This window comes from Rhinatrema bivittatum, chromosome 5 (genome assembly GCF_901001135.1).
Source record: "Rhinatrema bivittatum chromosome 5, aRhiBiv1.1, whole genome shotgun sequence".
Classification (NCBI taxonomy): Eukaryota; Metazoa; Chordata; class Amphibia; order Gymnophiona; family Rhinatrematidae; genus Rhinatrema; species Rhinatrema bivittatum.
The window spans coordinates 366,790,264-366,815,368 of record NC_042619.1 but is presented as its reverse complement, the minus strand read 5'-3'; the positions used below and the strand labels follow the sequence as shown (position 1 = coordinate 366,815,368).

At 44.5% G+C, this 25,105-nt stretch overlaps 1 protein-coding gene across 2 annotated transcripts in view; it reads left to right on the top strand.

Moving 5' to 3' along the window:
- The window catches only part of UBE3A (ubiquitin protein ligase E3A), a 266,472-nt gene that overhangs the window by 57,266 nt on the left and 184,101 nt on the right, over positions 1 to 25,105 (top strand). The window contains exon 2 of one of the 2 annotated variants that reach the window (XM_029604747.1): positions 1,186 to 1,230. The exons of the other annotated variant lie outside the window; for it this stretch is intronic. Within the exon in view, the coding sequence (XP_029460607.1) occupies positions 1,186 to 1,230 (45 nt within the window). The remainder of the gene's footprint in view (positions 1 to 1,185; positions 1,231 to 25,105) is intronic. 2 annotated transcript variants of the gene reach the window in all.

Below are 25,105 nucleotides of genomic sequence, written 5' to 3'. Positions count from 1 at the left end.
TGGAGAAGAAATCGTAAGTCTGCGTTGGTAATTGGTTAATGAGTGTGATGTCCGTGGATTTGAGCCATGTTTCTGTTATGGCGCAAACGTCTGGGGTTGTGTCCTGCAGTATGTCGTTGAGTATAAGAGTTTTGTTGGTGAGAGATTGGGCGTTGAATAGGATTATGGTGAATAGGGTGAGGCCTAGTAACTGTGTAGTGGGGGAAATCATGATTGGGATGAGTGATTTGTAGGTGCGTGGTCGGTAGTACATTATTGTTCAGGTTGGATCGGTGCTGGATGAGTGCTACCGGAGCTTGGATGTGCTGCTAGAGACTGGATGTGTGCTTCTGTAGCCTGGATGAGTGCTGCTAGAGACTGGATGAGTGCCGCAGGAGACTGGATGCGTGCCGCAGGAGACTGGATGAGTGCTGCTGGATGAGTGCCTCTGGGGACTGGATGAGTGCTGCTGGATGAGTGCCTCTGGAGACTGGATGAGTGCTGCAGGAGACTGGATGAGTGCTGCTGGATGAGTGCTGCTTGATATCGGTTGCCTACCATATGTTGTCCATCAATTTAGCAGATAGTGTTCATCTCTGCTACATCTTAGCAAGATTGCAAAGAACAGATTTGGTCGAACTTCATCGGCTCAGGGCTCTTTCTGGGTGGCTCATCTTAGGGCTGTACCCTTAGAGTACATTTGCAAAGCTGCATCTTTGTCCCATTACTGTCTGAACAACCTCTCAAGGTCTGAGAGTAACTTTGAACAAGCAGTTTTGCATGACTTATTCTCGCAGTACATAAGAACATGCCATACTCCCCACAGATCATGGCTAATTCAGCCTGCTATAAGCGGAAAAGCAAAGTTTCTTATCTTAAATGGTGTTTTCTGTAGATAGTTGGGTGAATTAGCCATGAGAGTCAACTAGGTACCGATATATCTAGATCTCGAAATCTAGAGTTTTTTATTTGTGACTAAATTGCATAAGAGATTAACTATTTGTTTCTACTACTAAGATTTTTTTTTCTGAATATATGTGAATGTACAAAACCAAATAAGTAATTTCTTCTATAGCATATAGAAGCAATAAATACTTTTTAAAACAAGAACATCTTAAATATTATTTTGAAAGGATCTATCCACCCTGTTTAAGGTTGTTGTGTGGGCTAAGGTATTATGTTTAATGATTCCTATTGTATTTGCAGATCACTCGGAGGACTTCACTCTGACAAACTTGAAACTAGCCGAATGTAAGTACAGTCAATATCTACAGAATATAAGCTAGTTAGATGCATTATTTTTATCAGGACTTTGTTTTTATATTTCTGCATTTGTTTTTATTATCTCAGAACCAAGTGAGCTGGTAATGTATCTTCTGATCTTGTCATTGTCATTCTTTTTAGTTTTTATTTGCAGTCACATTTGTGATGGCACTCATTTCATGTTAAAATGACTAATCTTCTCCAGTGGATTTGAGAGTGACATTTTCTGCCTCTTTCATCTCTTCTATAAATTCTGTTAATGTTAAAGCAGATATATTATGCCACCCCTGTTTTGAAATGTATCTATTTTTTGTGGTTTGTAGTCACTACAGCAGCAATGTTTATATACTTGTTTGTATTTATTTATTTATTTAAAAACTTTTCTATACCATTGCTAAGTTAAATACCATCGCAACGGTTTACATGTAGGCACATATTTAATGTAGGTAGGTAAAAGTGTACTATAGTACATTCTAACAGGTGCCGTCAAAGATTCGGTTACAATATATCATTATACATAGTTATTTAGCGAAGTAGTTCATGACCAATTGTACCAAGGTCATGAACTACTTGTTGGCCAATTCTTCAGGTACTCAAAGCACAAGTCAGAATTGAAAGATATGACAGCAGATAACCTTATGATCTGTCTTTCTACTGATTTACTTTCCTATTGTAGTTCTGCAGACCCTGACTGGTCTGTCTTAACTTTCACCTTTCTTTCAACTAAGGATCCTCTGTTCTTGTCCCATGTTTTCTTGAATTCTGGTAGTTACCTCCTCCACCTTCTTTGGGAGGTTATTCTGTGTATCCACCTTTTCTGTGACAAAATATTTCCTTGTTTCCTCTCAATATAACCTCTCGGAATCTCTTTGAAAATGAAGTTCTTGGAGCCACCATTATTTTTTTTGCAGCATTATGCAGATCTTTAGTTTTGCTGCCCTCATGCAGACTACATTTCCCTTTAACCAAGAGTTTTGTGGTAGAAAGAATATTCCATTTATGCAACACTGAATACTTTGTTAAATAGGTCTGTGGAGATTAAGAATCCTGCACCCTGCTTATTACAAAAATAATTAACTCCACTGTACCTTCTGCTTTTCTGGAACCCGCTGTTACTTGAAACTGGTCCTACTGATGAGAATTTGCTTGCAACTCAATTTTCAGCCCCTCTACCTCAGGGCAATGTTGCACAGGTAGAAGTGTCTCAACAGAACTGGTGATGACCTGTGTAGCCCAGAGTGGGAGAGGGCCGGGTGGCAGGCTGCAGCGATCCTCAAGCAGATGCTGTTCCTGTGCAACAGCAGCAGTCACACAGCCTTAAAAGCTCTGTGTTGTCTTTGTGGCTTTGCTTTTGATGGGCAGCAGCAGCCTTTTTCCCTTCCCACCTCATCTGATTAGTGATAGGAGCTGTCCTGCTCTCTGACTCACTTCAATTTTCTCAGTAGAAAAGGGTAAACAGTGGCGTGCCTCAGGGATCTGTACTTGGGCCGGTGCTTTTCAATATATATATAAATGATTTGGAAAGGAATACGACGAGTGAGGTTATTAAATTTGCGGATGATACAAAATTATTCAGAGTAGTTAAATCACAAGCGGACTGTGATACATTACAGGAGGACCTTGCAAGACCGGAAGATTGGGCATCCAAATGGCAGATGAAATTTAATGTGGACAAGTGCAAGGTGTTGCATATAGGGAAAAATAACCCTTGCTGTAGTTACATGATATTAGGTTCCATATTAGGAGCTACCAACCAGGAAAAAAGATCTAGGCATCATAGTGGATAATACTTTAAAATTGTCGGCTCAGTGTGCTGCAGCAGTCAAAAAAGCAATCAGAATGTTGGGAATTATTAGGAAGGGAATGGTTAATAAAACAGAAAATGTTATAATGCCTCTATCGCTCCATGGTGAGACAGCACATTGAATACTGTGTACAATTCTGGTTGCTGCATCTCAAAAAAGATATAGTTGCGATGGAGAAGATACAGAGAAGGGCAACCAAAATGATAAAAAGGATGGAACAGCTCCCCTTTGAGGAAAAGCTCAAGAGGTTAGGGCTGTTCAGCTTGGAGAAGAGACGGCTGAGGGGGGATATGATAGAGGTCTTTACGATCATGAGAGGTCTTGAACGAGTAGATGTGACTTGGTTATTTACACTTTCAAATAATAAAAGGACTAGGGGGCATTCTATGAAGTTAGCAAGTAACACATTTAAGACTAATCGGAGAAAATTCTTTTTCACTCAACGCACAATAAAGCTCTGGAATTTGTTGCCAGAGGATGCGGTTAGTGCAGTTAGCGTAGCTGGGTTCAAAAAAGGTTTGGATAAGTTCTTGGAGGAGAAGTCCATTAATGGCTATTAATCAAGTTTACTTAGGGAATAACCACTGCTATTAATTGCATCAGTAGCATGGTATCTTCTTAGTGTTTGCGTAATTGCCAGGTTGTTGTGGCCTGATTTGGCCTCTGTTGGAAACAGGATGCTGGGCTTGATGGACCCTTGGGCTGACCCAGCATGGCAATTTCTTATGTTCTGCCTTTCTGACCTGCTTTGTGCTCATTTTCAAGCATTCACATGCCTGTAGATTCAATACAGTCTGTTTTCATACCTTGCTAGCAAGAGTATAGTTTGTGCACAAAGGCTGCTTGAAATTGCTTTTCTGTCAGCTTGTGGAGAATCAGGCCTAAGCCACACCCCCAGCATCTATGTCACTGGTCCCATGGCAAAAATAGACGCCCTGGAGGAATCGTCAGCTTGCACGGACTATTCTGCAGGCAGGGATAAGAGCTGTGACCTGTCCTTCAGGTCGCCCCCTGCCTGCAGTATTAGCAGCTGTTTACAAAACCGGCTGCTTGAAATTGCCTCTGTCTGCTCGTGAATCATTGGGCCTAAGCCACACTTCCTCTTCTCCCCGCCATGTCACTGCTCTCAGTGCACACCAAAGGGATGTATCCTTTTGTCTGGAGTGTGTGTGGAGGTTCTTCTGGCTGGGCTGTTCACAAGGTGGCTTGTTTTATACAGGCAGGTATAATTAAAACATTAATGTAATAACAAAGAAATAATCATATGCATACCGTATGTATACAACTTAATTTTAAGTATACATTAATATGTATAAATATTAATTATACAACATAGATATTAAATATGCAGTATTTAAATTAATATTTTAGTAAGTATACAAAACAAAGTATACAACAATGTTTACAAAATATGAATATTAAGTGTAGAAAATAGAGTATACAATATTAATATTAAGTATACAAAATATTGGAGCTAAGATGGCGGCGTCTGAGTAGTGTCGACTGGATCTGCTCATTTCTTCTTTTGATTTCTTCATGTGAAAGCTAAAAGATGCCTCCTAAACAGACGGGAAGAGTCCGGTTATTTCCCTCAGTACCCTCTCTCTCCCTGGGGCAGCAAACAATCCCTGAGCTAACTACAACCTACCCGGTGATAGGGGCGGCATTCCCCGCTGAAGAGACCGGAAGAGGGAGCCTCTGTCTCTTCTGGGAAGACTACTCTCAGCCCCCTGTGCCTAAGGACACCTATGGCGCCATTTTCCCAGCTAGCTTCGAATCCGGCGAATGCAGCTACAGTGCTAGTGAGCTCTGAAATGGTAGTTGAGGGAATTGCCGCGGAGACTGGGAACAGTCCAATGGTGCCGAAGAGGAAAGTATGGCAGACGCAACCTCGGCAGTATCATCCCAGATGGATTCTACTGGTGGAGGTGAACCTGTTAGAACTTTGACACAGAGTTCTTTAACTACTTTGGAACCTGCGGTACTTTTGGAGCAGGGAACCTTGATAACCACACTTCCCAAACCACCTGTGGTGACATTAGATTCCCTTTGGGAATTAGTGGCCAAGCTAGGATCTGCTCTTCAAGGTTGTCCTCAACAAATTTCTGGGATCTCATTTAAAGTTGTACACAATAACATAGGGTTATAACTCAGCTTACGGATCATACTGATACGATCCAAAACCTAGAAGGTCAAGGGTAAAATGATCAGAATACACAGACAACCATAATCCAGGAACGAATGGTATTGAGCAGGAAAATTGAATTTATTGAAAACTGATTGATATTTGAAGTTAAGGTTTTTGAATTTTCCCAGAATTATTGGTGAACAGCCACGTGTTACTCTCCACAAGTATATGATCGAGATTCTGAATATTCCTCCTGAAAACATTCCTTCATTTAATAAAGTATATTTCCAATCATATGCTCGTTCAAGAGAGAATGCTGAACACCAAGTTGATTTTGGAAACTTAACGGACTTCCTGGAAACTTCTACCAATGTTATTGGTGTCATTTATATACAAGCAAGACCTGGGTTTAGTTATGCATAATTATTTTCAACATCTGGGGGTTAAATTTCCTGGGCCAGTCTGTCCAAATTTTTCCAAACCTAGGCCACTGGAGAGGAGGAAGGGTTTTCTGACAATGCGCCAGGAATCCTAAGCATTAGGCACAATCTTTCAGCCGAGATATCCTTTCAAGTGTATTAAGCTGGATAATGATACATAATTTTTTTGTTCCAGAACAGCTCAAATTAACATAAGGACATGCTGTACTGGGTCAGACCAAGGGTCCATCAAGCCCAGCATCCTGTTTCCAACAGTGGCCAATCCAGGCCATAAGAACCTGGCAAGTACCCAAACACTGTCTATTCCATGTTACTGTTGCTAGTAATAGCAGTGGCTATTTTCTAAGTCAACTTAATTAATAGCAGGTAATGGACTTCTCCTCCAAGAACTTATCCAATCCTTTTTTAAACACAGCTACACTAACTGCACTAACCTCATCCTCTGGCAACAAATTCCAGAGTTTAATTGTGTGTTGAGTGAAAAAGAACTTTCTCCGATTAGTTTTAAATGTGCCACATGCTAACTTCATGGAATGCCCCCTAGTCGTCCTATTATCTGAAAGACTAACTGATTCACATCTACCCATTCTAGACCTCTCATGATTTTAAACACCTCTATCTTATCCCACCTCAGCCGTCTCTTCTCCAAGTTGAAAAATCCTAACCTCTTTAGTCTTTCCTCATAGGGGAGCTCTTCCATTCCCTTTATCATTTTGGTCGCCCTTCTCCATCGCAACTATATTTTTTTTGAGATTCGGCGACCAGAATTGTACACAGTATTCAAGGTGCGGTCTCACCATGGAGCGATACAGAGGCATTATAATGTTTTCTGTTTTATTCACCATTCCCTTTCTAATAATTCCCCATTCTGTTTGCTTTTTTGACGGCCACAGCACACTGAACTGATGATTTCAATGTGTTATCCACTATGACGCCTAGATTTTTCTTGGGTGGTAGCTCCTAATATGGAACCTAAATAGCATGAGTTATTTTTCTCTATATGCATCACCTTGCCCTTATCCACATTAAATTTCATCTGCCATTTGGATGCCCAATTTTCCAGTCTCACAAATTGTTCCTTGAATCTCATAAACTGTTGCCTACTCTTTCTCCACAAGAAAGTCCTGTGCTTAGGTAAAAGTAATGGGTAGTAATAACATGCTATACTGTTTGCTTTATTTTTAATTTTATTTATTTAATTTTATTTATTTATTTGGCATTTTTTTATATACCGACATCCGTTTGCACATCGTATCTGTTTACATAGAACTTGGACAGGGGGTCTGTCACATAGGCATAGCCTTTACAGGGAACACAAAACTAAAGAAAAACTATTTGCTCCTCTAAATGATATCCTCCCTCCTCTCAGTAATGACTTGAGGTCTGAATATTACTTAATTGTTTTCTTATTAAGATGTAATTTAGTAGAAAGTTTCTGTATGTTACTGTACAAAGTTTTGCTTTGTAATTATGTGAAAATCAATAAAAATTAAATTTAAAAACAGTATGCAAAATATTAAGTAATCCTTACTAATATAAACTTGGGGGGATTAGATTGGTCGGGATGGACTGAGGGAAAGGTGGGGACTAGACTGGTGGGGTTGGGATGGACTGGGGAGATGATGGGCTAGTTCAGATTGGATGGACTAGGGGATGTGGTCAGAGAGAGTGACACTCCTGAGGATGAAGGAAGGAAGGGTGTTTGAGACAGTACCACATCACTAAAGGAGAGAGGTGGAGAGAGATGTCTGCACATCCTTAGCTTGGTGCCCCCCCCCCCCCCCCCCCAATGGTCCTTCTCTTGTGCCTGCCTTTCTGCCTGCTCTGCTTTTCCGCACTCACAGCCCCTTCTCGCCCTTCCCTCTTGTTTCCCCTTATCTGTGGTGCCTTCCTGAGTCCCTGCCCTCTGTTTCACCAGTGTGACTGTGGAAAACATTAAAATATTTAAAATACGTTTTACCTGAGTTGGAGTGCTCCAAGTACTTTTGCAGTGCTACCCATGCTGTGGTGATGGCCATATGGTGGTGTGGCTGAAATGGTCCTGGGCCTGGCTGCAGTACATGGTTGGCAGCTGGGGCTGAGGCCTCATTGAGTTGGTGGCCACTTTGTGGTGGTGACTGCTGAAGGAGAGCCAATGGTTGCACTGAAGGCACCAGAGGTCCAACTAGCAATGGAATTGCAGCAGGAGTTCTATTAGGCTTCCACTATAGAGGAAAGAGCTGGCAGTGCAGTGGCAAGATTGAGGACACCTAGGTTTGTGGGCACAGCATCACCAAAGTGAGGTCTGGGTTGCTGTATTACCTAAGATTGCTGTTGCAGAGCCAGGAACATCAGAAGAGAGGCCAAAGAAGCAGCATGGAAGCACAGGTAAGGCTCCCACTGCTATGCTTCAATCCGGTGGCAGAGGGATTCTGCGCTCGTAAACTCAGAAGTTAAGGGTGATTTCATGGTACCGTTAAGATTATCATCACTGCCAGCTGAAAGAAGCTTGGGGATGAAAGAGAAAGCAGGGGACCACTGAGGAGCTGCCAGTGCTAGTTAAGTCAATGCTAGTTAAGATCAATGCTAGTTAAGCATTGATCCAGTTTTATGTAACTTTTTCCTGTTAACACCATTATATGTAAACCGGCATGATGTACCTACGAATGTCGGTAGATAAAAACCGCAAATAAATAAAGGTCTCAGTTTTTTTTTTTTTCCTTTCAGTGGCACGGGATTAGGCTCTCCACATCAGCAATGGTATAAGTTTTTTATTTAAGATGTCTGATCTCAAGACCACAGCATTTATTTTCAGTTCATGTGGTTTCTTATAGTAGTGTGTCCATGTGTAACACTCCATATATAACACTGAAGTAATTTTGGGTAATGGTCGTTATAACCTCTAAGCATTGTGTAATTTTAGTTTTGAAGCTGCACTTCAGAAGAGTTTTAGTGGATGTTCTGCTGTTTTTTCCATCCAAAGGATTATCCCAAGGTTAATAGACAGGGGCTATGAGCTGTATATAATAATGCAAGATCGGTGAATATTAAGATCCAAGATATTGAAAGACCACCTAATAAATGAGGGGTTTGATATGGGTTAAGAACATAAATGTCATGCTGGGTCAGACCAAGATCCATTGACCCAGAATCCTATCTCTGATAGTGACCAGTCTGTGTTGCAAATACCTGGCAGAGCCCACTATTTCCTGTTACTCCCAGGATAATTAATAACTTCTACCACTGAGTCCTGGATTAGAGCTTTTGATACTCTCACTTTGAATTTGCTCTGTTCCCCAGGATTTATTGCTGTGGGTCAGTTATGACAGGATGAGCGAGGAGGAGGTGTGGTTGTGATTCATTGTGCAGAGCTTCAATTTAAACAGCACCCTGTTATCTGGCCATAAGGCTGTGAATGTTTGTGGGTTATGATTGAAGGTAAACCATCTTTGTAGATTTATTGATTTGCCAAGCACTTGCCCAGTGTTCAAACCGTTTGGATGCTTTATTGAACATTATGTCTTTTGTTAAGGAATGTGAGGTTTTTCATCATTCTGTGTAATTTTAATTTGCTTTGGGAGGATAGCCACCTAAAAGAACTCTAGATTTAAAGACAGTGGGGCAGATTTTAAAAGCCCTACGCGCGCCGAGCCTATTTTGCATAGGCCCGGCAACGCGCGCATGTCCCGGGGCTTGAAAAAAGGGGTGGGGCGTGGCCTTCGTAGGGCTGCTAGGCCGGGGGATTGTGCGCCGGCGCGCGCAACCTACACTTGCCCAGAGGTAGGCACAACTAGTAAAATAAAGGTATGGGGGTTTTTTACGTAGGGCTGGGGGGGGGGGGGGGGGGGGGGCGCGGGGGGGGAGGGGAGGGTGGGGGGGGGGGGGGGCGGAGGGGGCGGAGGGAACGGGGAAAGCCATCTGGGCTCTCCTAGGGCTCGGTGCGCGCAAGGTGCACTAGTGTGCACCCCCTTGTGTGCGCCGACCCCGGATTTTATAACATGCGTACATCTTAAAATCTGGCCCAGTATGCTTACTTTGTGTGGATCAATCTATTGTGGTTTTGACTTATGTTGTGGGGACATATTCTTGATCTCTGTATTTTTTTTTCTTTCAACTGTTTGGATAATTGGAGAATTGATAATACTGTGATGCTTCTTATAGTTGACCACTCTATGATTAGCTTTTCAATAAGTCTACTTTTCCATTGCTTTTAGAAAAGAAATTAGTGGTCCATCTGTACCCTAATGTATTTACAAATGAATTTCTCCTAATATGTTGGTTGGTGTGAATGTTAAAGAGAGATTTGATGCCTGGCTTAAAGAAATTAATAAAGAAGCTGATTCTTTAGCTTCGGTGCATACTGTTCCTCTGATGTCTCATAAGAGATTTCCTTGGTTTATCACCATTTAGAATGGTGCTGTCACCAGTCATAACAGTGAAGGTGATCATATCCAATGTAAGCAGGTTAGACTGTTTTATCATTCAGAAATTACCAATGCCTGCTTGGGCCTACTGTGCTTGCTTAGAACCATAGGCCTTTGCATATCAGTTTTCTGATGATCAGTACCAGATTTACAGTTGAATTATGCTAGCTGTTCGTGCACTGCCATCCTTACACTCTAGTTTAGGACTTTCGAGGTGTACCAGCTATTTGGACCCCATATTATATTTATGGTCTCAGTGTAATTTACCCTGATTCAAGTATTGTTGCTGAAACATGGCCATGTTATATTGTATATTTTAATGATATATGGGTTGAGGTGAATTTAAATGATATTTCTATTATGTATCACACTGTCTTACTTGTATATTAAATTTATATAATTTTAATAATTTTAAAAATATTTTATCATTGGTTATTCACTATGTATTACTTTTTACGGCTGGGTTCACCTTTTGAATAGATGTTTGATGCTTAGCTTAAAGAAATGAAAAAGGAATCTGATACCCTAGCTCTGGTGCATATGTTCCTGTGAGGTGTCATAAGAGATTTCGTTGGTTTACTGCCAGGCTTGTTTAGAACGGCACTGGCACAAGTCTAACAATGAAAGAGATCATATCAAAAGTAAGCAGGTCAGACTATTTTATCATTCAAAATTACTAATTCTAAAAATGAATATTCATAATGGATACCCTGAAAATCTTACTGGATAGGTTTGTCCCGAGGACTGAGTTGAGAATCACTGGGCTAGGCTAGTCACAAACACTCCTGTCACCAGAACAGGGGACTAAGGACATAGTGGTATCTTTCTCAAAATCCCATAGATGCATTGCATGCCCTTAGCAAAGCCCTCCTCACACACTGAATCTTCTTCACAAAAAAGAAGCAAACCTCATTTTTTAATAGATGCTTCAAGACCCTAAGAACTCCCTCCTTTAACCATTCTGATAATAAACCAAAATAGTGACTTGGAAGGGTTCTTGGGGATTTTTTAACTTGGGGGAAGGAGCGTGAGAGAGATTTGCATCCACTGGCCTAGCTAATAAGTCTTCAAGTCAAAGCTAGTCTACTTTTACTCTATTTTTGCTCCTGTTTCTCCTGTTAAACTGATGGCTAAAATTAATTTCTCTTGGTGCTCTGTTGCCCAGTACCTCTTTTTATACTTAAAATGATGAACTGCATGTAGCTCAACCCATTAGTTAGATGTTGAATTCCTCCTTGTCTGAGGGAGGTTTCCCCTTCCTTTTTAAAGCAAATAATATTTTGGCTGTTAAATCATTTTTGGATGTGTTTCATCCTGAGAACGTTTAGCTAATTTCAAATCTTCCTTATTGTTCATTCCCTGTACGTACCTGGATCAGTCCAGACAGTGGGTTATATCCCCCGACCAGCAGATGGAGTCAGAACAGAGTTTGAGAGCGTCAGCATATAGAGTAGTGCACCCTCTGCTGGAGCTCAGTATTCTTCTGACTCCAGCAGATGTGAGTGGGGGGATCCACTAGCTCCCCCAGATTGACAGGGTTTCTTCAGTTTTGGTTATTTCTTTCTTTTTCTCCACAGTATTTCCCTGTCTTATGTTTCTCTTCATTTTTCATCCTTAAAAAAAAAAAAAAGACTTTTCAATTTTTGAGGAGGCGTGTGTCTGTGGCTCTGCCTTCTCTATTCTGTACTCCTTTCCTCTTCCGTTGGGGTAAGTGGAAGTTTTTTGAGTTTCTTTCTCCACAGGTTTGCTTCTCTTTGGTGGTGCCCCGTGGATGCCGGTGGTTCTGGCCGCTCCACGCGTTGTTTGTGGGTCCCGTGGTTCGCAAGCTCCGCCCGCGGGTGTGTGCTCAACTGCAACGGGGGTTTTCCCCCCGCAGTTCCTGGACCCCTTCGGCGGGTTGTTGGGGCCATTCCAGGCCCCCCCGCGCCACTAGCTCGTTTTTGGCCCCCCCCCGAGGCTTTTTTTCCCGGTGCTGACATGCCGCGGTCCTCGAGGTGTGAGGCCTGCGGCGAACCGGGGAATCAATTTCTGAGGGAGGGGCTTTGTGAGCGGTGCTTCCCCGATGGGGAAGGCACCCTGCAGTCCTCCGGTGCGATTTCGGACCTGCCTCCTCCTCAGCCCGGACGGCGCGGGCCGGCCACGACGCCGCCTTTGGTGGGAACGGCGGCCATTTTAGGGGGACAGCGTGAGACGGACTCGCTCCCAGATGCAGACAGGATTGGTTGCACTGGCTCTCAACAGGCTTTGCCCCCAGCGGGGTGTTTGCCCGACCGGGGCTCCCAGGACGGTCCCCCCCCAGGGATTCCAATCAGCTCTCTGTTTTTCTCACCTGATTTTATTCTGGTAATGCACATGGCTTATTTGCAGGGTATGGGAGCGCAGGCGCCGAATCCCCTGGGGGCCCCTCCCCCCAAGGTTCCTAAACTTGCTATTGGTCTCACCGCCTCGCCCGTTATGCCTGGATCCCTGCCGGGTCCCTCTCCCGTGCCACCCCGGCGTACCACGGGGGCGGCTTCGCCGGTGAGAGACTGCCCGGAACCCGGAGGCGCATCCGGATGGACATACGGAGGGGGACGACCCTCGAGCCCTACGGATTTTTCAAAAAGAAGAGCTGGATGAACTCATCCACCATATTATTCAGGAGCTGGACCTCGACCCACCTCCAGATCCGCCGATCCCTGTGGCTCCTGCCGTCGCCACCTCTTCTCGCAAAGGGGATCCAGTACTTGCTGCCCTCCGTCCTAGGGCAAGGGCTTTCCCTATCCATGAGTCCTTCCTACAGCTTCTCACCAGGGAGTGGGACACTCCCGAGGCGTCCTTGAAAGTCACACGCGCCATGGAAAAGCTATACTCTCTCCCTGAGGATTTTTTGGATCTTATCAAGGTGCCCAAGGTGGATTCAGCGGTGTCGGCAGTGACCAAGAGGACGACCATCCCGGTCACGGGTGGAACGGCCCTGCGGGATACGCAGGACCGTAAACTAGAAACCTTCCTCAAGAGGGTCTTCGAAGTCTCCGCCCTAGGTATGCGGGCCGTGATGTGCAGTTCGCTCGCGCAAAGGGCCAGCTTACTCTGGGTACAGCAGCTTCTCACCTCTCAGGAGTTGCCCCCCGAAGAGGCCGCCCAGGCGGACCGTCTGGAATCTGCCATAGCATACGGGGCGGACGTCTTGTATGATCTCTTTCGCGTAATGGCGCGGTCCATGGTTTCTGTTGTAGCTGCTCGACGGCTCGTGTGGCTTCGCAACTGGGTGGCGGATGCTTCCTCCAAGTAGAGCCTTGGCTCCCTCCCCTTTCGGGGGAAGTTTTTATTTGGAGAGGACCTGGATCAGATCATCAAGTCACTGGGGGAAAATTCGGTGCATCGGCTGCCGGAGGATAGACAGCATTCCTTCAGGTCATTTTCTTCCGGTAGAACCAGGGCCAGGGCACAGCAACGTTATAGGTCTTACCGGCAGTCCGGTTCCTGGACACAGCCGACAAGATCCCAGCCTTGGTCTCGTTCCTTTCGTGGGCAGAGGCCCGCGAGAGAGGGTCCAGGGCAGGGAAATCCGCCCACAAAGTCCTTCCAATGATGCCAAAGGAGCCCACTTCTCACCTCCCTGGATCGGAGGCCGCCTCATGGACTTCTACGAGGAGTGGGCAGTTGTCTCCACAGACCAGTGGGTGCTGGACACCATAAGAGACGGTTACGCCTTGGAGTTTGTCCGCCCCCCGAGGGACCGGTTCATCTTCTCCCACTGTGGTTCGGATCTCAAGAGGATAGCGGTTCAACAAACACTAGACCGACTGCAGGAAATAGGGGCTATCGTTCCCGTCCCCTTCGAGGTGGGCTTGGGCCACTATTCCATTTACTTCATCGTTCCCAAAAAGGACGGTTCCTTTCGGCCCATCCTGGACTTGAAGGAGGTAAACAAGGCCCTCAGGGTCAGCCGGTTCCGCATGGAGACTCTTCGATCAGTGATTGCCGCAGTGCACAAGGGACAATTCCTCGCTTCACTGGATCTCTCGGAAGCATACTTGCATATTCCCATCCTGCCGGCTCTCCGGCGGTATCTTCGCTTCAAGATTCTCGGTCAACACTTTCAGTTCAAGGCGCTTCCCTTCGGTTTGGCGACCGCACCTCGGACCTTCACAAAGATCATGGTAGTGGTGGCGGCGGCCCTCCGCAAGGAGGGTATCCTAGTACATCCGTACCTAGACGACTGGCTGATTCGAGCAAAGTCCTTCTCACATGGTCAGACCTCAGTGGCCAGAGTAGTACAATTCCTACGCTCTCTGGGCTGGGTGGTGAACCTTCCAAAGAGTTCCCTTGTGCCCTCGCAACACCTGGATTTCTTAGGAGCGAGCTTCGATACCCGGCGGGGTATGGTGTTCCTGTGCCAGGACAAGGCGCAAGCCCTGAGGGAGCACGTGTCTCGGTTTTCGGCTTTGGAAGAACCAACCGCCTGGAATTATCTGCAGCTCCTGGGAGTAATGCCCTCTACCATCGACATGGTACCCTGGGCGTTTGCACACCTGCATCCACTGCAGGCGTCCCTGCTATCCCGTTGGAAACCAGTCTCCGAGGAGTATCAGGTGATCCTGCCGCTTCCACCATTAGCCAGGAAAAGCCTGGATTGGTGGCTTGTCCCTTCGCATCTGGCTCGGGGAGTCTCGCTCGAGGTTCCCAATTGGGTGGTGGTGACCACCGATGCCAGCCTCGCGGGATGGGGCGCCATCTGCGAAAGAAGCGCCACGCAGGGGACTTGGACGCCAGAGGAGGCAAAGTGGCCGATCAATCGCCTGGAAACGAGAGCTGTGCGTTTCGCTCTCCAGCGTTTTCTTCCCCTGGTGCGACACAGAGAGGTGAGGATCCTCTCGGACAACGCCACCACCGTGGCCTACATCAATCGTCAAGGGGGGACAAGAAGCAAGCATGTCTCCCTCGAGTCAACTCCCCTGATGGAGTGGGCGGAGAGCAATCTCGTCTGGATAGCGGCCTCTCACATCGCCGGGGTGGACAACGTTCAGGCGGACTTCCTGAGTCGTCAACAGCTAGACCCCGGCGAGTGGGCTCTCTCCGAGGCAATGCATCTCATCGTCCGTCGTTGGGGGACTCCACGCCTCAATCTAATGGCGACCTTTCTCAACGCCAAGGCTCCACGCTTCTTCAGCCGCAGAAGACAGCGCGGCGCGGAGGGGGTGGATGCCCTCGCCCTTCCGTGTCCGTTGGATCAACTGCTCTATGTGTTTCCTCCTTGGCTTCTGGTCGGCAAGGTTCTCCGCAGGTTGGAACATCATCGAGGGACTGTAATTCTCGTCGCCCCGGAATGGCCCCGTCGGCCATGGTTCGCAGATCTACTTCAGATGACGGTGGACGGCCCACTTCGCCTGTCCCATCTTCCTCATCTTCTGCGTCAGGGGCCAGTATTTTTCGAGCAGGCAGAACTCTTCTGTCTTGCGGCCTGGCTTTTGAACGGCGCTGTCTCCGCCACAGAGGCTACCCAGAGACAGTGATCTCAACGATGCTTCGTTCCCGCAAGCCTTCGACCTCCGTCGCGTACGTTCGAGTTTGGAAGGTCTTCGAAGCCTGGTGCTCCGACCGCGGGGTCCAAACCATGGAGGCGACTGTCCCGCTGATCCTTCATTTCCTACAGGATGGTCTGGATAAGGGTCTCGCCTATAATTCGCTTCGGGTTCAGGTGGCGGCCTTGAATGTCTTGGTACAGAAGGACTGCTCTCTACCCCTTCAGCCGGATATCGCACGTTTTCTGAAGGGTGCCAAACACCTACGGCCACCGGTCAGGGATCCTTTCCCTTCTTGGAGCCTCAACTTGGTGCTGCGAACGCTGTCGGGCCCTCCTTTTGAACCCCTGAGGGGGTCCTCCCTCAAGGACCTGACCCTCAAGACGGTTTTCCTGGTAGCCATCTCTTCTGCTCGCCGGATCTCAGAGCTCCAAGCCTTGTCCTGCCGGGACCCTTATCTGCGTTTCTCCGACTCCGGGGTTTCCCTTCGTACGGTGCCATCCTTCCTACCAAAGGTGGTCTCGGCCTTCCACGTCAATCAAACGGTGGAGCTTCCAGCGTTCGCTCCAGAGGAACCCCGGTCTCTCCGGCTCCTGGACGTCAAGCGTGTGCTGCTCAGTTACCTGGAGGTTACCAATGACTTCTGGGTATCCGATCATTTGTTTGTCCTCTGGTCAGGACCGAGGAGAGGTTCTCAGGCATCCAAGACGGCTATTGCGCGCTGGATAAAGGACGCCATCTCATCGCCTTACATTGCGGCGGGGCGGGTGCTGCCTTGCGGCGTGTCGGCTCATTCCACGCGATCCCAAGCGGCGTCCTGGGCGGAATCTCGCTCCGTTTCCTCCCAGGAAATCTGCCGTGCGGCGACGTGGAAGTCGTTGCACACTTTTTCCAGACATTACAGACTACACCTGGCGCCTCAGTACACGGGTTCTTTTGGCGATCAAGTTCTCCGAGCAGGTCTCTCAGGACCCCACCCGGTTTAGGGAAGCTTGGGTACATCCCACTGTCTGGACTGATCCAGGTACGTACAGGGAAAAGAAAATTATTCCTTACCTGCTAATTTTCGTTCCTGTAGTACCATGGATCAGTCCAGACGCCCGCCACTAGGGGTTTCATTAGGTCCTGCTCGGATTCTTCCAGGTAACTTTCATTCTGTTTGTCTCTGATTATTGTTACTGTTCACAGCTCCTCACAAGTTGACTGTTGGTGGTCCCGTTGACCGTTTGTTTACTTATATCTTTCTCTGTTCCTTTTTGGGGACGGATCTGGATCCAAAATGTTGTGTTTTGCTTTTGGGCTTTGCTATGCGTAATACTGAGCTCCAGCAGAGGTTGCACTACTCTATAAGCTGACGCTCTCAAACTCTGTTCTGACTCCATCTGCTGGTCGGGGGATATAACCCACTATCTGGACTGATCCATGGTACTACAGGAACGAAAATTAGCAGGTAAGGAATAATTTTCTTTTTAAATTTATTGTAATCTGACTTGAGACCACATTTGGGGAAAAGTGGAATATCAAATGTTCATGAAAAATAAAATAGTGAAATGTGCTGTTTTGGTCCAACTTGAATCACTCTTGCAGGATAATCAGGTTCTTAATTGCTGTCAGTAAGATTCTGTGTAAGCCATTGTACTAAATCCTTGTTGACTGGCTTGATGGATGATATATAATAAAACATCTTCCATACTGATTCTACTGAAGTTTTCAAGGTGCATTCGATTTAGTGGACACTATCTTTATTGTTGCATTGATTAACTGCACTGGGCATTTTGGATCTGATGCTTAGGTGGTTTACCTCTTATCTATGGTTAGCAATAAACGTTTCTGAAGGAAATCCCACAAAAATATAGAAATTAACAATCATAATAGGAATATCTAATACATTTCCTAATTATATCCTAAACTCATTTGTCTTTTCTTTTTTCACATTTTTTAAAATATCTTTCTATTTATAAAGAGAAAAAAGATCCAATAATTAAAAAAAAAAAATGCTCTGGTTGTGAAGGACAACCTTTTATAGTACATTCATTTTGGGCCAAAATCACTTAAAACCCCCCCCCCCCCCAACCAACATATATGAACACGCTAAGAAAAAAAAGTTTTTTTTAAATCTATTGCTTTTCAGGAAGTATGACTCACCAAACCTCTTCATACACTGAGGGCCTGATTTTAAAAAGCTTTTACTCGAGTAAATGCACTTGTTAGGATTAGTCCTAACAATTTTCGTAATGGAAAAAAATCCTTAAATCATTAGTTTAAACTTATCTGGCATGATTTTATTTTTTCATCTCCTTTGCAGTCAAAATGCCTTCTGACCTGTAATATGTTAACACATTTTCTTAATATAGCTGCTTTTTTTATTTATTATTTATTGATTTTTAACATAATTAACAAGATAACATCTTGTAATGGAAATACAGAGAATAGTCTCAATTTGACATAAGAGAAAGAAATAAACATTTTAAGTAATCTAACAAACTTATTCTCTTAATGTTAAGTCCACAGAATATGGAAGGGGGGAATACACAACCTCTAATAAACATCTATTAGTAACAAAGTAAATTCACGGTATCTACAGAGAACAAATTTACTTTTCTGAGGGACTTGAAGCATTTATACCGGATCCTCCAGGCATTATTGGAGTTTTCCCAATAAGAAATTGAGTCAGTTGGGGGGATTTAAAAAATATATATGTATTACTCGCATATTTAACTATGCATTTGCAAGGAAATTTTAAGAAGAAAATTCCCCCCAACTGACAACACCTGAGATTTCATAAGGAGGAAGGCTTTCTCTATTTTAACAGCCATATTCTTCTTATCTTTTATCATTGAAGTTTGCGCCTGTTGGAGCCCTTTTATTTGATCTCTTTATATCATAATTTGTTGTTCCAAATTAGAATTGGTTTGAGTCAGTACCCCAACTTTATCTTCCAACTCTTTTACGTTTGTATTCATTGGTTGCAATACATGTAATATCGAAGTCTTTATCTCCACAATAGATTCCCAGATAGTCTCTAGTGAAAAAATGGTAGGTCTTACCACAGTCAGAGTTAGAACCTGGTTGATATTCTCCTCTCTAACGCTGGTTTCTCCATTTGAAATGCTTCCACCTTCACCAGGCTGCCCCGATGGAACTGGGCTCCCTGTTAGGCTTGCACTTCCGGCGGTCCCTGCCAGGCTCGGTGCTTCAGCGCTTTGGCCCGGCCTCGTTCCTGCAGCCCCGGAAGTGCTTCTCTCTACACAAGGGTTCCTTGGTGGGGTTCCCTCAGCGGAGCTAAGAGGAAACAGTGAGCCAAGGAGAGAGGGGAGCTCCTCTTCCCCTCCTCCACTCTCCAGTGGCTGAGCTCCCGCTACGCATTCTCCGTGCAGGACATGGGCGTCCATGGGTGCGGTAAGAGGCATTGTTGGGGGGACTGCAGGGTATGGCTCCCCCCTCGGTTTTCGCTTCCTACCCATCAAGGCTAACCTGTTCGCAAGCACTTTTTTCAATACGGCCACGGAGCTAACGCCGAGCAACGCTACCGTATGGCCATTTTGGTTCTGTCCCCCGACCAATATAGCTTCTTTAATGCATTTAAGTTTTCTGTAAAAATAAAAATAAATAATCCCAACAATACTCATTAAGAAATTTCATGGCTCATAAATACCTATATTTGTAATTATGAGCCACAGCAAATTAACCTAACGTTCCTTTCTTTCAAAATTAAGCTGGCAAATGCCTAGCCTGTCTTTAAGGTATAAATAATGAAATTTGCAGAACTCCTCTCACTAATTCAGATGACCTAATCAGATCTTTACAAACATTCTTCTCATTTAAATTACCTTACACGAATCATAAAAGAGCCTGCCTTTCAATATCCTGGTTCAACCCTTGTATCATTGCTCTCATCGTTATAAACATTGTGATTTTACCTCTTCTTTCAAATCGCATAGCCTGAAGGACAAAAAGCTGTCATCTATCATGTGATTTTATGTGAGCCAATCTGTTACTAATCGTGCTCTTTTCTTAATCCTAATAGATTTTTTGTTCCACTATCCTGGTTTTTGTCTGTTTTGTATAACCTATATATATACTTTTTGACATGGGCACAAAATAGCATAGATTGCTTATACAGTATTGTAATCAAATTGACCTCTTAAATTGTGTTGAAAATGCAAATGAGAGTGATGAAAAATATTAATTTGCTTAGCATGTTTACAAATTGAGCAAGATCCACAATGATATTGTCCTTGATTACTGGCAGATATCCTATTTCGTAGAAGAAAAGTAGAGTGTATGATCTGGTCTCTCAAAATGTTTTCCTTTTTTAAAAGCAATTCTTCATTGTTTTGCTGACCAGTCCAGACAAATGGAATATGTCCTTTGGCCAGCAGATGGAGGCAGAGACAAAAGCTCAGAGCTGAATTCCCTCCCCAAATAAAGATCAGGTGCTGTCTTATCTCTTCAGTATTTGTCTCTGCCTCACCTATATGCAGACATGTTGACTGGTGCTGCAGCTACGGGTAGGCTGTTCCCAGGGAGACTTGAAGCCCAGATTCCGGGTGGAATGTAGGCTGAGTCTTGAAGCCCAGATTCCGGGTGGAATGTAGGCTGAGTCTGGGGGCATTCTTGAGCGACTGTCTGATGGATTGACTTGCACTTCTCCCTCAGAAACAGACATCATGAGGTCTGAGTTCCTACACCAGTGGGTCAAGCACTGAGGCTGTGTTCAGTAGCTTTTTATTTCCATTGGTGGGTTCAGCAGCAGGATCTGTGGTCTAGGCTCCCAGAGCATCAGGCCAGACATCAGGCCAGACAAAGAACACTCATTTCCTTAGTAGAACAGGAACCTAAGAAGGAGACACCATAGGTAAGTCTTAGTGGATCAGCATGTCAGCCAATGCAATTTGCTGGGCTTTTGTGCAAGCAGGTATCAGGGTATGCACTCTACCATAAGCAAAACTGTGTGGGTTCAAGTTGGAACCCCTGTGGGAGGGAGCTGTGTTATGGTTCAGTTTGGCCTGGCTTGTGCTGTCTTACAGCCAGTTAACTATGTGAACCAACTTCAGTTAATCAGATGGACTTGCTAATGGGCTGTTCAAGTTCTGGAGTTGTCACAGTTGTGAGAAATTCCTTTGGGAATGTCACAGTAAAATACAGGCAAAGACAGGTTCAGAACAATCAAACAGTAGCTCTAATGATCAAGCTTTGCAGCTGGATACATTTGCTGATTACCTGCCTTGAATTCTAGAAACCCTCTTTTCTTGACTGAGAACCATGGCTGCAATCTGTTATTCTGGAACTTGGCTTTTAGCTCCAAGTTCCAGTGCCTTGCCTTACTCCAGTTCCTTGCAAGGTTCCAGTTCCAGTGGTGCTGCGCCTTGCCTGATCCAGAAGTTCTAGTGCCGCCTTGTAGAAATATATCTTGTATCCTACAGAGATGTCTAAACCGAGTAAGTTATAAGCATGCCTCTAAAAGGCAAGTGTACCCAGTTTCTGGCAAGATCAACAGCCTCTTCACTATTTTATGCCAAGAAAAATGTCTGTCTGTCCATTCCATAGTAGTAATGATTATGTATGTTAAGGAATCAAGCTACATTTTTATCTTCTCTCTTCCCTCCCATTGTCTATTGGACAAATGCCATAGAGAGAGCTACAGAATGACTTTCAGGGCATGGTGGGGACTGCACAGCTCCTATTCTCTTTGGAGTTATTGTTGCAGCAGGTGACCTCCAAGCCTATACGAGCTCCCCTCTCCTACACTCTCCTTCTCTGCATGAAGGAGGCTTCTTAGAGGGTCTGGTAAGATCAAATTAAGCTTGTAATGTTGAAAATGATGGCAGCCTGTTTAAAAAAAAACCGCTATAGCTCGCTGCCATGTCTCCTGGCCTTGAACACCTGGAGCTGTGAGTTCGATCTCTGCTGTTGCTGAAAAAAAAAAAAAGTGCCCAAATTATATGATATATTTTACTTCAGCAATATTAATTAGCAATTGTAGCTCATCTGTCTATATTTAACTAGACATGTTCCCACATGGAGAAAACTTCCTCAGGGTGGGACTCTTGAGTCAGAAAAGTGGGAATTCTCTTCAGCGGGTGCAGGAAAGCAAATTTTTCAAGGTTTCCCAAGTCAGAAAGGAGGAGACTCTGCTTAAACAGTCTTTCCCTTTCTTTTCCTATTCCCAGGCTGCTAAGTATGATGGTTTTGTGTTCAAATCCTCTTGTGCTGGGTCCAACATTCCTCAGTGAAGGCCATGGTGATTTTTCCCACAGGTGCAGAAAGGGGGAGGTCATGAGTCTTCTTACATAAGGACTTTGATGGATTCATAGCTGGTAAGACTTGAAAAGGGAAGTAATTGATGGTACTTGCCCTTTGTCAGATGCCCCCATCTGACCTGGTCAGTGCAAGTTCAAGACGGGCCACAGAGTGTATGCATAGCCTCTTGGGAACTCTCTCACAGGAGAACCATTGTAATTTTGACTTTGCTGTAATGTTTTATCCACTGTAAAACCTTTTTTTCAGAGTGATCCTGGAAGAGTGGTGCTTATTGGAGGTTTCTCACCCCAACCAGGTCTAGTCCTGGTTGGAGGCAGTTTCAGAGGCTAAGTGCAATTGGCTTAGGAATTTTTCTCACTTCCTTGAAGAAGTATGCCAGGACATGAGATATGGTGGGGACAGTCACCTTTTTATTATGAACTCACGGATTCTGGTGTGCTTCATAGAAACTTGTGCAGTCTTTCCGCTGGGTGTTAGAATTCCCTGTCCTCCAGTGCAGGCCTCAGGAACATTGAGACTAAGCGCAAAGTCAATTGCTTGTTCTTGGGTCTGTCTCTTCCTTGAAAAGAGGTCGGGGGGCACAGTTTTTATTCTATGTCTTCATGGAAATTCAAAAGCCTGTATTAACCATGCCCTCTGATCAAGGTCCGTCCTGCTCAGTGGGACCTTAGTGTAGCTCTTTCTCAACTAAGGAAATCTGTTTGAACTTTAAAAATGTTTATCATTAAGTTCATTATTTGTAAACTTTTATTTTTTAAAGCAGTAGTCTCAGCATGCAGAGTGAGTGAACTTCAAGCCTTAGTAATTTATCCTTCATATTTGCAAATTTTTCAAGATAGAATAGTATTGAGAACATGTGTAAAATTTTTACCTAAGTTGTCTACTACTTCATCAGATAGATGACATTAGTGAGAGACACTTCCATCAAAGGTTTGGGAGTACACATGGGTCTCTTCCGAACCCAAGGTACTTGGTCATTAGTGGAAAGCCAGTTTCATATCAACCTGCTGGAACTGTGAGTGATCAAACATGCCTTAAGTGCTTTCTTTTTCTCCTCAAAAGGAAGAAAATTTACTTCAAACAGTCAAGTAGCTATATTTTGTCAACAGCACAGTGACATAGGGTCATGGACTCTCTGCCAGGAGGCCATAATGATATGGCAATGGGCATGCAACCATCAAGCATTTTTTCAAGTGACCTATCTTCTGAGAACTGCCAACATGTTAGATTTCTTCATGAATGGTCCCTTCAACAATCAACAGATTGTTCAACTTTTGGGGATATCCCTCAGTTGACTTCTTTACATCAGAGGAAAACAGAAAATAGGACTTTCTTCCATTCATCCCAGCTACCTCGGATCTGCTCTATATGCTTTTCCACAGATTCTGCTGAGAGCCAAGATGGTATAGAAAGCGCTTAAAGACTGGATCTGCCTGATGCTCATTGCATCAGCATGACCTTAACTAGTGTGGTTTGCGTATCTAGTGCAATTGTCTGTCAGCTACCTAATCTCTCTGGGGCATGATCCATCCTTATTGACTCAAGAACGATCCATCTATATCATCTGAACCTTCCCTCATTCAGCTTGATAACCCGGATGTTGAGCTTTGCTCATCTCTTCACTCTCTTTATCGAAGGTAGTTGAGGACTTAACAGTATCTGCCAGAAAATCCTATTTCGATACTTGTTCTTTCTTTCCTCCTTGGGTCTCAGTACCTTGTCAGTGAGTGCATTTGAGTGCCATAGCAACTTACCATGTGCAGGTACTGGGTAAACTAATCTCCAGTCATCCTTTAGTGTCATTTTATGAAAGGTTTGTGGCATATTAATCTGCCGTGGACAAATCACCTGTTCCAGGGGACCTTAATGTGGTTCTGGCACTGTTTATGAAGCCACCCTTTCAGCTGATGGTTTCTCTGAAGTTTTTCGTTTGCAAAATAATATTCCTTGTTGAGGTCATATCAGCCAGAAGTCAGCTTTAGGCATTAGTTCATTATCCTCCTTATTTACAGTTCTTCCACAACAGAGTGGTGTTCTGCACCCACCCAAAGGTATCAGCTTTTCATATAAATCAAGCTATCTTGTTATCTGTATTCTTTCCTTCATTACTTGGACTGTAAAAAAGCTTTGGCTTACTCCCAGAAGAAAACTCAGCCATTTCATCAGGCCTTGCAACTATTTCTCTCTTTCGATCCTAATCAACTGGGCATAGCAGTTCCAAAACTTACTTTGTCCAGTTGACTAGCAGACTATATCATGCATTATGTGCTAGAAGGCCTCCAGATTCAGACATGGTTAAGGCTCATCAAGTCAGAGCTATGGCTGCAACAGTGGCTTATCTGTGAGCCATACCTCTTGAAGACATTTGCAAAGCTGCTACTTGGTCGTCAGTGGTACACACTTACATCCCATTACTGTCTGGATAATCCATGAAAGAATGACAGTAAATTTGAGAAGCAGTTTTGCATAGCCTGTTTGCCTAGTAGTTCACACTCTGTCAGTGCTCTGCAACCCTCAGCTTGGGACTCCCCATGTGCATGGCTAATTCAGTCCTGCTTGTCGATTGAGAAAGCAAGTTTGCTTAGCATAACCGGTGTTCTCTGTAGGCAGCAGGATGAGTTAGCTATGCTAAATATCCACTAGCCTCCCTGGAGTCAACTACCTAGCTAGGCCTAGCTTTGAAATTGATTTGAGGAGCTCATGAAGCGATGCCAACATGGGAACGACTGTACATGTTCAGTGGAGCAAAAGCTCTGTGTACTAGGAGAAGGGTCCCTTTGGTGTGTCAGATAATGTCACCCATGTGTCATGGCTAATATATCCTGCTGTCTACAGGGAACACGATTAACAGTAAGAAAACTTGCTTTATAGAAGAAAAAAATGTAGACTGACTTATCCTTAACCCACTGTTCTTTTGTTGTGACCCTACCAATCTCACTAATTTCGCTATTCCCTGGTCTGATCACTACTTAATGCTGTTATCAAACTTAATTCTCTTCATCTAAACTCTGCTCCACCAATCTGCTCATTTTACAAACAGAAACATGTTGACCCAGCAACCCTTAAAGAAACATTCCTCCCCCTAATTTAAAATATGCTTGAAACTAATATCCACGGCATGGTGAACACATGGAATTCAAGCCTTTTCCAGAACCATGAATAAGATTGCTCCCATGCAAAAACTTATCTTGCAGCAGAACTTCATATGCTCCATGATATACTCATACCCTAACCTTACACAAAAGAAAACGTTGCAAATTAGAATACACTTGGAAGAATCATAGAACTGCCGTGTATCTTGACCTCTTCAATAGTC